Here is a 13,358-nt window from a genome sequence, read left to right on the forward strand (position 1 = left end):
ATCAGGCTAATAGAATACATTGGCCAATCAGCGCTGGCCAATGCATTCTATTAGCTTGATGAAGCAGAGTGTGCACAAGGGTTCAAGCGCACCCTCGGCTCTGATGTAGCAGAGCTGAGGGTGCACAAGGGTTCAAGTGCACCCTCGGCTCTCCTACATCAGAGCCGAGGGTGCGCTTGAACCCTTGTGCAGCCTCGGCTCTGCTACATCAGAGCCGAGGGTGCGCTTGAACCCTTGTGCACACTCTGCTTCATCAAGCTAATAGAATGCATTGGCCAGCACTGATTGGCCAGAGTACGGAATTCGGCCAATCAGCGCTGGCCAATGCATCCCTATGGGAAAAAGTTTATCTCACAAAAATCACAATTACACACCCGATAGAGCCCCAAAAAGTTATTTTTAATAACATTCCCCCCTAAATAAAGGTTATCCCTAGCTATCCCTGCCTGTACAGCTATCCCTGTCTCATAGTCACAAAGTTCACATTCTCATATGACCCGGATTTGAAATCCACTATTCGTCTAAAATGGAGGTCACCTGATTTCGGCAGCCAATGACTTTTTCCAATTTTTTTCAATGCCCCCAGTGTCGTAGTTCCTGTCCCACCTCCCCTGCGCTGTTATTGGTGCAAAAAAGGCGCCAGGGAAGGTGGGAGGGGAATCGAATTTTGGCGCACTTTACCACGTGGTGTTCGATTCGATTCGAACATGGCGAACACCCTGATATCCGATCGAACATGTGTTCGATAGAACACTGTTCGCTCATCTCTATTTACTAGTGAATACAGATGAGCGAGTAGTGAAATATTCGAGATTCGATATTCGTTTTGAGTAGAGCCTCAATATTCGACTACTCGATCGAATATCGAATCCCATTATAGTCTATGGGGAAAAATGCTCATTTCAGGGAAACCACTATTCAACTAAAGGAGAGACACCAAGTCCACGATTAGCAGGAGGAGAGTGTTTAGGAGAAGCACTGTGCAGTTAAAGCGTACGGATCCCATAAACTATAACGAGTCCATGTGCTTGCAGTGCACTGCCTGCATGAATGATTCGTGTGGGCAGTGTGCGGCAAGCACACGGACCCCATTATAGTCTATGGGGTCAAGTGCGCTAATATTCCGTTCGGGAGGTCCTCTTGCGGACTCCTTCCAGACGGGAGGCAAGCGCTAATGTGATCCGGCCCTTTCTCGTCCTGCAGAACCAGCATTGATTGGCTGAATGCTGTACACTGCATAGCATTCGGCAAATCAATGCTGCTTCTGCAGGCTCGTCCTTGCTATTTGGGAGAGCTTGCAGCTTGCGGTTATGCAGGAGCTGACTTTTTCTCATAGGAATGCATTGACCAGCGTTGATTGGCCAAATGCTATACAGTGTACAGCATTCAGCCAATCAATGCTGGTTCTACCGGAGGCTTGTCTGTAAGGAGGTGGAGTCTAAGATCGGACCACAGCAGTCTCCATTGTGGTCCGATCTTAGACTCCGACTGCGTGTATTTCCTGTAGATACTGTACTAGTATTCTATGGCTGTTTCAGACAAGAATACACATTTAACTTAAAGGCCCCCTTTTCCAGGCACTTTGTTTATAGTAATGGTAGCATATTGCCCCAGGAATTTAGTGTTTTGTCTGTCTAGTAGTTAGCTCTTTGCACAATCCCTTGTTACTTTTCTATATTTTGCCCAAAGCGTTGAGGCTCTTACAGCTGAGTCAACATCACACAAGAAGGTACAGTAAAAAAGGATACAAAACTATTTGGGGTCTTAGACAGACCCAGAAAACAGTACAAGATGGTCAGGAGCAAAGAGTGGAGTCAGTGTTAAGCAATAAATTTCAAAAATAGAAGGTACAGTAGCTGACAGAACCAGTCTAGATACTGTACATGTGTTGAAATTTCAAGGAAAAACAGTTTTGTGATGTTGTAACAAAGTGACATTCTGTGTTTGTCTATGTATTGCTATCTATTCTTTGTTTTCGGAATTGCATCCTTTAGTCCAGCCATTGATATCTACAAACTGTCAATGGCTGGTTTACATCATGTGTGGTCCGGGTTAATCATGGTCATTGACTATAAGTAACTTGGACTTCATTAAACCAGGCAGTGATAGATGCAAACTGCCATTGGCTGTTGTAGATTATGTAATTTTGTATTAGTAATGTAGACCACATTAAACCAGTCAATGAAAGCTTTATGTTGTCACTAGCATCTGCCCACGACTTCGTCTGCGGGTCTGCGGTGGTGCTGAGCCGGTCATATTTAGGCATGCGCTGTTGGCTTGGACGCGCTGTGTGCCGCCACATTCACCCCTGCATGCCCCCCCCCCACATATGCTCCTCGCCTGGCCCCGTGGCCTCTCAATCTACCCACTGCCCTCCCATGCTCATACCACTTCGCTCTGCCCCCTCTCTTCGCCCCCCCTGCAGCAAGCCCTGTGCCCCCATTCCATCCGTGGGTGCCGTGGCACCCCTGTCCCCGTCCCCCTCCCAGGGACCCCAGGTCTAACTCCCGCAGATCGCAGACATAGGCGACATCTCCGATGGACATGCAGACTCCACAAGCCACAGCCACTGCGGGACAGCAGGCCGAATCGGCGTTCCAGACAGGCGACCCCCTGTCCAGCCGCAGCAGAGCACTGCGGTCCCGTAGTGATCCCAGACAGGCAGGGCAGCTGATGCATTTCTCGCTGATGCATTTCCGATAGCTCTGCTCTGTTTGCCCGTTTAGGTGTCATTGAGGAACAAACATCCAAATACATAAACACACAAACATCCAAACACACAAACGTTCACATTTATAATATTAGTAGGATTAGCTGGTTTATTTTATAAGTCTAAATTACTCTTGGTTATTGTCCTACTTATAAAAGTTTGTCAATAGATCTGGCAAAGCCTACCTTGGTTATTTTATAGTACACAGATCATCTAAGATGCACCACAATTACCAATAACAGTCCAGGTTACTTGCAGTCAATGACTTCCTTCCAAAAGCAAGTCAACGACCATAAGAAACCAGCCAATAATCAGATTCACAGTTTACAGCGGTCATATGGTGCCATCTCTGTAATTTAATAGAACTAGGGTAACCTACGCCAAATGATTTAATGAGTTAGATTGTATAACTTGAATCATGGAAATTAAGGAGACAGATTTTTTCAGGGGAATTGGAGCAACTTCAGTTTTGGACCAAATTTATTCAGTCCAAATCGTATCTGACATTCAGAGAGAAAGAATCTGACCAGAATAAATCTTCAGAGATTTACTCATCTCCATCAAATGTCGATGTGCACTGTGCAGGTTCTGCTTGTCATCCTGGCATATACTGTAACATTTTCATATTGCAATGTGTGCTGTAATAATCTAGAGACTGTATGAGATCATACAAATGTCATAGCATTTTTTTAACCATTGAAATGGTTAAAGATATAGATGACCTATCTTTATCCATCTGTTTCCTGCTCCATTTTCTGTGTGCCACAACTATGAACAGCTGATCATTGGGGAGATATATATATATATATATATATATATAGAGAGAGAGAGAGAGAGAGAGAGAGAGAGAGAGAGAGAGAGAGAGAGAGAGAGAGAGAGAGAGAGAGAGAGAGAGAGAGAGAGAGAGAGAGAGAGGTGACATACAGAGTTCTGGAATCTCACTATATTTCCCACAGGTTTTTAACTTGTGTGGTCCGGTGCGGGTCTTGAGTAGGTCTCAGCTCCAGGTATAAATCCTCGGCTCATTACTGGCCCAGAACAAGGCTGCAAATTGTGCACTCTAGTGCAGATTCAGGGAGTGAGAGGAGGCGTCTGGGTCTGTTCTGTAACCTTGAGTGAGACAGTATTGAGCTTGTTTTGCTCGTGTAGCTGGTAGTAAGCCACATGTATAGTTAGATTATCATTTCTATTTAATTAGTCGCGCAGACGAGCAGGATTTTGTTTTGTTTTTGCCTGAAGTTAAGGCTGTATTTTGTTTGGCTCATTTTGTGCTTGAAGTCAAAGTTTATTCATTTTCTAGCTTTTTCCAAATAAACTTGTTTGCTACATTTGTCGTGACCCTGTGTTTGACTGTTTGGGTCCGCACCTTTGCTGCTACCGAGCTACATATAAATGTATTTTTTATTATTTATTTATTTTTTAAATTCGCTATGCTGCATTCTGTTGTTTGTTTGTGGTTTTTTTTGCCAAATACCATTGAGATTAATAACATTTGATAAACTTCAAAGTTAGTAAACATTTGCAGCAGCAATAAATTAGGCATGAAAGCTCATTCTGATTTGCTTTGTAGATCCGTTTCGTGAAATACTTTATTTATGTTTATACATAAACACTAGTCTACCGAAAAGCATTTACAACCCAATGACAAACCTAGTATGTAATTTGGAGTGTGGATCACAGTGTAAATTTGAAAACCACCTGCAGAAACACTGTAATTTCCTAGCATGTTTATAGCTGTAAACTATAGGGAAATGCAGCAAATTATGCTTATTTTAATATATATTAGATGTGTTGAATACTATATACTATAACTGTCAGAGTTTTAACTATACAAGAAGGTATGTAATAATATGCTGTAAGAACAAAGGCAACTAGCAGTAGAGTGTAATATAGTAGAAAACTAAGTTCATTATTACTGTATAACTATGTTTGCAAAGAGGTAGATACTGTCTAGATATGTGTATCATAAGTTAAGGAGCTTTTCTAAAGTGATATGTTAACTAGAGATGAGCGAGTAGTTAAATACTCGATATTCGTTTCAAGTAGCCCCTCAATATTCGACTACTTGAATCGAATATCGAATCCCATTATAGTCTATAGGGGAAAAATGCTCGTTTCAGGGGTAGGCAACATTCAATCAAACTGAACTTACCAAGTCCACGAGTGAGGGTCAGGCTGTATTCTCTGAGAAGTCTTCTTCGCGCAGCGTCCCCGCGTCATCATCCGGCAATGAATTCACTCTGCTAGGCATAGACAACTAGGCTAGACGACTGCGCATGCCCGCACTACAAGAAAATGGCCGCTTACAGTCTAAGCGGCCATTTTCTTCTAGCGCGGGCATGCGCAGTCGGCTCTGCCCAGGCCCGATGCCTAGCAGAGTGAATTCAGAGCCGGAAGACGCCACAGGGGCGCAGCGAGGAGAAGACTTCTAAAGGTAGGAAAAGAACCAGCGTTGATTGGCCGACTGTGTAGCATTCGGCCAATCAACGCTGGTTCTGCATCAAATTTTTCCATTCAAATAGTGAGTGGTACTCGATTGAGTACGAGTATTTCGAATACCGTAGTATTTGATAGAATACCTACTCGATCGAATACTACTCTATTAACTAGAGATGAGCAAACCAATTTGTCACCGACAGGGTTCAATATAATAGCCACTACCACTTGAAGAAGACACATGTATGCGTGAGTCACTGTGACATTCTTACACCAACTGACAGCCCCTCAGGCAATAGTCAGTGGTAGATGATTTTACAGTGCTGATGTCACTTACAGTATATAAGGTGCTATGGCCTAGAACAGTGATGGCGAACCTATGGCACGCGTGCCAGAGAGGGCACGCAGAGCCCTCCATGCTGGCACGCGTGCGGTCGCCCGGATCGCTCACCAACAGGGAATCCGGTACAGGATTCCCCGTTGATGAGCGATCACTGCCTTCAGTTGTATGTGCAAATGCACATACAGCTGAAAGCTGTCAGGGTAGGCCGCGGATCGCGCGACCGCGGCCTACACTGGCTGCAGAGTTTGACCTCTGCCCCGACGCGGGCGCGATGACGTCATCAGCGCCGCCAGTGACAAGAAGGTGGATGCCGGCGGCTCTTCAGGGGTGAGTATGAGAGTGGCTCACTGTGTATATGATGTTGGGGGGAGCGCTTATAATACTTGGTGGGGTGTATGATACTGGGGGGGAGTGTATAATACTGGGGGGGCTTATAATACTGGGTGGGGTGTATAATACTGGGGGGAGTGTATAATACTGGGGGGAGTGTATAATACTGGGGGGGCTTATAATACTGGGTGGGGTGTATAATACTGGGGGGAGTGTATAATACTGGGGGGAGTGTATAATACTGAGGGGGCTTATAATACTGGGGGGAGTGTATAATACTGGGGGGGCTTATAATACTGGGGTGGCTTATAATACTGGGGGGTGTACTAAAGAGCATATAATACTGGGGGGGGCCTATTTATAAGCACACAATACTGTGTGTGGATGCCACTGTGGAGCATATAATCCTGTGGGGGGGGGACACCTACTGCGGAGCATATAACACTGGGGGGCTACTGTAGTACTGTGGAGAATATAATATTGTGTGGTGGGCCCACTGCAGAGCATATAATACTGTCTGGGGTCCCCTCACTATTTATATCACACAGTATCTGTTTTATAGCAGACGTGATATTAGTACAGGATGTAAGAATATTACACGGTAACTATAAAACAGATCCTGTGCGATGTAAATAGTGAAAATTAATTGTTCAAAGTACCAAATGCCGAGACCTTTACATTTCAGTACAACGTTGTTTGTATTATTGAATGCTCTGTAAAGCCCCACATGACTGTAATTTTTGGTCAGTAACTGTCCGCAATTGTGGATCCGCATAGTATTAAGTCTATATTGTCGTGTTGGCACTCCGCGAAAATTTTGTGGGTTTTGGGTTGCAGTTTGGGCACTCGGTCTCTAAAAGGTTCGCCATCACTGGCCTAGAACATGAGGTATTTCAATGGTGGTGGAAGTAAGTGATAGATATGTTATTCATTGCTACATAATAAAGAGCTCTAAGTGCTGCAAAGCTTGCAATACAGCTAAGGGCTCGTTCACATCTGCGTTGTAGGGTCCTTATTGCAGGTTTCCGTTTCCTGCATAAAACAGATGCAGGAGACGGAAGCCTGCAGGAGACTTTCTCACCCATTCATTTGAATGGGTGAGAAAGCTGTCCGGCCGTGCGCGGCAGTGAGCGTTTTGCGCTCTCCGCCGCGAAACCGGGTTTTATAATCCGGACACAGAGTCGGACATGCACTACTCTGTGTCCGGATAAAAAAATCCGGTTTCGCGGCGGAGAGCCTAAAACGCTCACCGCCGCTCACGGCCGGACCCGGTCTATGGTTTCCGTCTTCTGCCATGCAGAAGACGGAAACCATAGTACGGAGACCCTGAATGCAGGTGTGAACCCAGCGTAAGGAATCTTAGGAGTAGGAGAAATAGAACACAGCTTAGTCAGATTTAATCACTTACAGGCAGACAGACAATACAGACAAAGGATATTTAACCCTGAAATGATCTGAAATGAATGAGCACATCAGTCAGCTGAGAGTCTTTAGATTCTGCATGCATCTGTTGCACTGGAGCAATGAAGATGATAGCAAAGTGCACCCTAGCATCTTAGAACAAACGTCTAAACTTTCTTGCTTGAGGTGTTATAAACCACACTAACAAATATTATATTTTACCAGGTTGTAATGACATACTTTCCAGTCCTATATTAGCCAATTAACTTCTGTCACTTCTGTTGTAATTTGTTTTTCTCTCATTGCCATGGGTATACAGAGGCAAGGCAAGGTGACATAATCACACGCTAGGTGAGGATTGCCCGGCATGACCTCCAATGCTACATTTTATACACCGGTCCTGATTACCACCTACTTAACCTCTTAACACACCACCTTGAACAACATTAAACCAGGCTGCATACAGTACTGTTTGTGTTAATCTCTATGATTTGCCACAAAATGACTGTTTACTACAGTACAAGCTAATTTATACCTAAACTTTCAAAGAAAAAGCGAAGCGTCTCTACAATTCTAAGAGAACGTGAAATAGAAAATGAATGTGCGCTCAAACATACATTCAGCTTGTTAGAAACTGGGACATGACTACAAAAATATCATAAACCTCAGAGAAGCAAAATCAAGTAAATAAGGTTAAGCAGTGTCAAAAGAGCATTGACCTCCTGTAATGCGATGTGAAAACACAGCACACATCCTCCGCTTTATAACAGTCTATCAGTGTTTGCTGAGTAGATGCCCTCAAAGGACTGTCAAATGTGCTTCTAGTCTTTCTCTCTTTATCATGTTATTCAGTAGTGACAGCTTAGTACTGACCTAACATATATTAACTGGCATGATGCATTAAATTGTTGTAAGAGGAGAATTCCCTGCTTACTTAGTGCCATGCAATCCCCTTAGGAAATGTTCCATTAAAATTTGAAATGTCATCTTTTTTGCTTTCATTTTGCAACCTTTATTATAACAGATTGGTCGCCTCGCAACTCCAAAGTGCTGTGCAGGCTGCTCCTTGTTAAGAGTAACTGAACTTGCTGGGAATTAGTTTGTTGGCTATAGACACTGTCAAAAATTGCCAATTCCTCATTATTTTATTGAAATGAACAAAAAAATAAAGTGACTCTCCGACTGTCATTAATTAAAAAGACATTTTGTTTCGCCCCCTAGCTTCCTGCCACAAATGCAGCATTGCTTACCGATTCTACATTTCTACATTATTATTTTTTTATTTTTTTTTTACATAAAATGTAAATTTGGTTCATGCCAGTAGATCAGGAGAAAAGGCAGAGTAGGCAAATGTCTGATAACTGTGCTTGTTTTACTTACAGAGATATCACCATTTCTCTTTTTAGCTGAAGAAAACACTTTTGCAGTAGTGACTTAGATTAAATGATATTAGTTGCTATGTTTTTTTTTTTTAATAAGTTACTCAGAAAAAAGTAATAAGATCTAATTTTGTTACGTTTGTCAATCTAAAGAAAATAAAAATTTAATAGGAAACTAAATTACGCTAGGTTCACACTTGTGCCTGGGTTTCTGTTCTTTGGGCCTGCTTGGTGATCTGAAGAACAGAAACCTGATGCAATTACCCATGGAGACACGCAGACCCAGGGGTGAACCTACCTTTTTTTGCAAGAAAGCCGCCCCCCCCCCCCCCCCAGGAGGAAGGGGCTGAGCAGAGGGGGCAGGGTGGAGCGAAGGGGGCATGGCGGAGTAGCATTAGCAGGCAGAGAGCAGGCAGGGAGAGGACCCAATGGGGTCCACTGGGTTTCCGCCCAATTTCCCCCTGAAAAATGCATAGAGAAAAGTCTTGCTTGGATTTGGGGATGGAAACCCCAAATGTAGAATAGGCTCTGGCGTGAACATAGCGTTACTATTAACAACCATCCTTCCTGTTATTTTTTTAAAAAATGGCTAATATAACTATACAATAAATGGAAATATCTCAAACAGCTAAAGCAGGGGTAGGGAACCTTCAGCTCCCCGACTTTCGTAAAACTACAACTCCCAGCATGCATACTTGCTCTGCTGTTCTTAGAACTCCCATGGAAGTGAATGGAGCATGTTGGGAGTTGTAGATTCACAGCTGCTGGAGAGCCGAAGGTTCCCTACCCCTGAGCTAAAATAATGTATTGACCATACTTTGAGTACAGCCACATATTTTCTAATTTACTTATATATGATTCTTTTTATATGTTGGGTAGAAAATTCTTTCATATTTTAATATATATGCCTATAATACAATTCTATGAACTGCAGCACTTCCCTTTCTCAGAAGGATATTGTGAGCAAAAATGCAACTAGCTGAGGGTTTAGAGCTCTCAGGATCTGGTGTGAAAACTTTTTGTATGATATAAACTAATACGTATTTAGATATGGCCATGTCATGTTGATTCTTAATGAGTTTTGTTTTTATCTTTGACAGAAAAATGTGATGAGCCCTTGGTCGCCGGTCTACAACCACAATCCTTCAAAAGTTCATCTGTCATGTCTGGAATTTATGCCCCAGTATATGCTAAGCTCAACAGAAGGGAAGGTAAGACACTTGTTTTATGGCATATCTAATTTATGCAAACTGCATAAATGAATAATACATTGCATGTATATGAGAAGTAACACTATCTCTGAACCTCATATGTTGTAATTTTTAGAAGGCCCTAGCTGTAGTTTGCATTCCTCTCTGAGCTGTTAGGTGGAGATTAGCTGTCTCTCACTGCCAAAACCAGACAGGATATATATAGATATATATATTGATCTATATTGAAGTGAGCGAAGTGCTTTGATTGTGATAGAAAGTACCTAAATAGTTCCAGCATCAGACTGTATTTCTTCCCTTATGTCCTGTACTTCCTGCTCATAGCCCCCTGTCTACATGCACTTCTATAGACATGTGTAATCTTAGTCATGTGTCTGTTTCAAGATGGAAATAGCTGGGATTTTCAGAGTGAAAGTCATTTTTGCCAAGAGAGGAGGGCTATGGAAACAGCCTAATGTAGAAGAAAGAGGCATGTTCATCTGATATGTTACATTACAAAGTTTGCCTGTGCTTTTCATATACGCAAAGCTTGTTAAAAAGTTAGTGACCGAATATTGTTTGCAATTACTTTAATTTGCATTACCATGCTAATGATATGCAAATGATATTTATTTTGGCTTTGGTACTTGTATAGTTAAGGTATGTCCAGGTGTGGAGACGAAGAGTTGCAGTGTATTTATCATTGTTATTACAATTAAACTGAACATAAATAAAGTAAATAAAAAAAAAAAAATCTGTTTTGAAAAGAAGGCCAAGAAAAATTTTTAGGACTTTGTTAAAAGATCAATCTAAAAATACTCAGCTGAAGTGAAAGGGGATGTGCAGTGAAACATAGTTTTTCTTCCTTGTGCATCCGGCAGTTCTGATCTTTGATACAGTCTGATATTAGCAGTGAATATTAGGGAAAGCTTTCTGCATATACACTTATACAGCTCTAGTTATCAAAGAGCGCTGCATACATCTGTATTCAGTTTAGGTCCCCAGTGGTCGAATGGGCCCATATATTGTGATGGTCAGAGTCTTACAGATCTGCACGTTATGGAGCAGTAGCATGGTTGTGCAGGTGAGGATTTACAGTATACTTCCAACCAAAATCTAAGCGTAAAGGTTTGTCTAGAACTAACCTCAACATACAGTACCACTTATTCTCAATCAGAGAGCTATAGGAAGCTGATCTGAGCTGCTATACGTTGTAGGAATGATTAAACATTATATTCTTGACTTTGTAAAGCCACTGTTTATTTCTACCCATTATCTTCATATACACAGGTCAACCATAACATTAAATCCACTGACAAGTGAAGTAAACAATATTGACTTATTGATCTTATGACAATAGAACTCCATGAAGGAGAAGAGCAGTCAATAATAATCTTAACAAGCTTATCATTGATGGTATACTTGAGTTATGACTATCATAGGCCGCTCAGAGTCCTTGGACACTTTTTAGACATTTTTAGACCCTTCTCAGATACGCATGACAGTTTAAATCTCTGACAAAACGATCTAAGTATCACTTTGGGATTTAAAAAAAAAAAAAAGAGAACATGAAACATACTTTGGAAGTCATATTTAATACATAATAAAAGGTTAATATATATATATATATATATATATATATATATATATATATATGAATAATGAAGAATAGGAGCCCAAATGGCATGGATACATGAAAGCAAATGGGTAAATTGGTACCCAAGAGTTAATGTCTAAAGGGGCCCAACAGCGCCTCCATCATGTAACAATACAATAAATGGTCCTTGCCAGATATTAGTTAAGAACCACTGTTACCAATATGGCATTGGGTCCCTTTAATTATGTATCTGCTAGATTTTAGGGAGTGACAATGAGTACAATGAATACTCTGCTGTATGTTACCAGAATATGAAAACCCCTTTTATCTTTGGGTATAGTTACGCAAAGTTATAATCACCAGATATGGTCATTTTATGAGATGGTAGAAAATCAGCAGATTCTTCCATATTGGCCATTTCATCTGGAAATATTATGGTTGAGGTTACAAATTAACTCAAAATCACTGTCCTGGTCTAAATCTGATCATTCCTGAACCATGATGAATTGATTTGCTGATATTCTCTTATGTTTGGGGACAATTGAAAGAGAATTGCTGACTCCTTCCGTTCTTTCACTGCTCAAAGGTTTTATATGTAAACAGTACATTACAATGTTTTGCAGAAAATCAAATACATTTATAACATATCTAGAGCTCGTATGACTGCTTATTTTTGGAAAATAACAACAAATGTTAGATCATCCCCACTAGTGTAATCTGCAATATTTCAATCATATTTGCTGCTACTGCAAACACATCCATATTATGGGATAGGGTTAAAATCAATAATTAATTTTGTAGAAAACCTGAAAGCTGACAGCCTGTTAGTAATGCACATTTTCTACATGCTGTGTTGTTTTGATCGAATAAAGGAAATCATCTGGAAATTAAAAGATCTGCACTTTAAAACTGAGAAAGAACTTTTTTTTCTCACAGCATTAACTTTTGCTAGGTAAATGCAAACTGCAACGCAAGTAATACATCTTAAGTCGCATCATCAAAAAATCTGATATGCACATCTTAAGTAAATACTTTTTAAAGGGATTTTCTCATGAAAGCAACCCGTCCATGTGTTCTATTAGCCACATCGGCATGCTCAGGACCCCCTTTCCCCATAAATAAGCATAGACTCATTTAGACCATTCACGTCTAACTAGACACAGCTGTCCCATGGTAGGACAACTCTACTATGGTTGTATGAGAATCCAGACCAATGGCATTAATGAAATTGCTTTACCGACTTCCATTTTTTTTTTCCATATGACAAACCCATTCATGTATTAAATGTAGGCACTGGGTATTTTAGCTCAAAAGCTAGGATTCCAAAACAATAAGATAAGACAAAATAAGATAAGATATGATTCGATAAGATAATTCTTCAATAGTCCCACCATGGGGAAATTCAGTGTGTTATAGCAGCATAGATAATACAGTAATATATTCAAGAAAGAACACATACAGGCTCAGAACAGCAAATAGAAAATATACTAGGAGTCATAGCAACTAAGAAGAAAAAGAAAGACTTCAGGATCATTTAGTTCTCTGTGCGGAGTGATCTTCGCTTAGCCTGATGTTGATTATACAGCTTGACCGCGGTTGGGAGGAAGGATCTCCAATAGCGCTCCTTCTCACACTTGGGGTGAAGCAGTCGGTCACTGACAGTAATGCCCCGTGCTTCCACAGTCTCATACATGGGATGGGAGTTGTTCTCCAGCATGGAGCTCACCATGGACAGTATCCTTCTGTCACCCACCACCTGTACTGGGTCAATAGAAAAAATAGACAATGTTTTGAAGGTTTTGGCTTTTGATGGTAGCAGTGAGATGGTTTATGAGAACAATGTGTATTGTATGACATTCATGAGTAAATCTGGCCATTTTATCAACAGTTACTCTTCCAACCCACCGCTCATGCTTGGCTTCACTTGCATGTCTTCTCATCAGGGAGAGGGGACTAAGGGGCTGCCAAACTC

At 41.4% G+C, this 13,358-nt stretch overlaps 1 protein-coding gene across 1 annotated transcript in view; it reads left to right on the plus strand.

Annotated features, from left to right (window-relative positions):
• CNTNAP2 (contactin associated protein 2) overlaps positions 1-13,358 on the plus strand; it is a 1,390,705-nt gene that overhangs the window by 380,213 nt on the left and 997,134 nt on the right. The window contains exon 2 of the mRNA XM_075271239.1: positions 9,700-9,810. Within this exon, the coding sequence (XP_075127340.1) occupies positions 9,700-9,810 (111 nt within the window). The remainder of the gene's footprint in view (positions 1-9,699; positions 9,811-13,358) is intronic.

Source organism: Leptodactylus fuscus, chromosome 4 (assembly GCF_031893055.1).
Source record: "Leptodactylus fuscus isolate aLepFus1 chromosome 4, aLepFus1.hap2, whole genome shotgun sequence".
NCBI classification, from domain to species: domain Eukaryota; kingdom Metazoa; phylum Chordata; class Amphibia; order Anura; family Leptodactylidae; genus Leptodactylus; species Leptodactylus fuscus.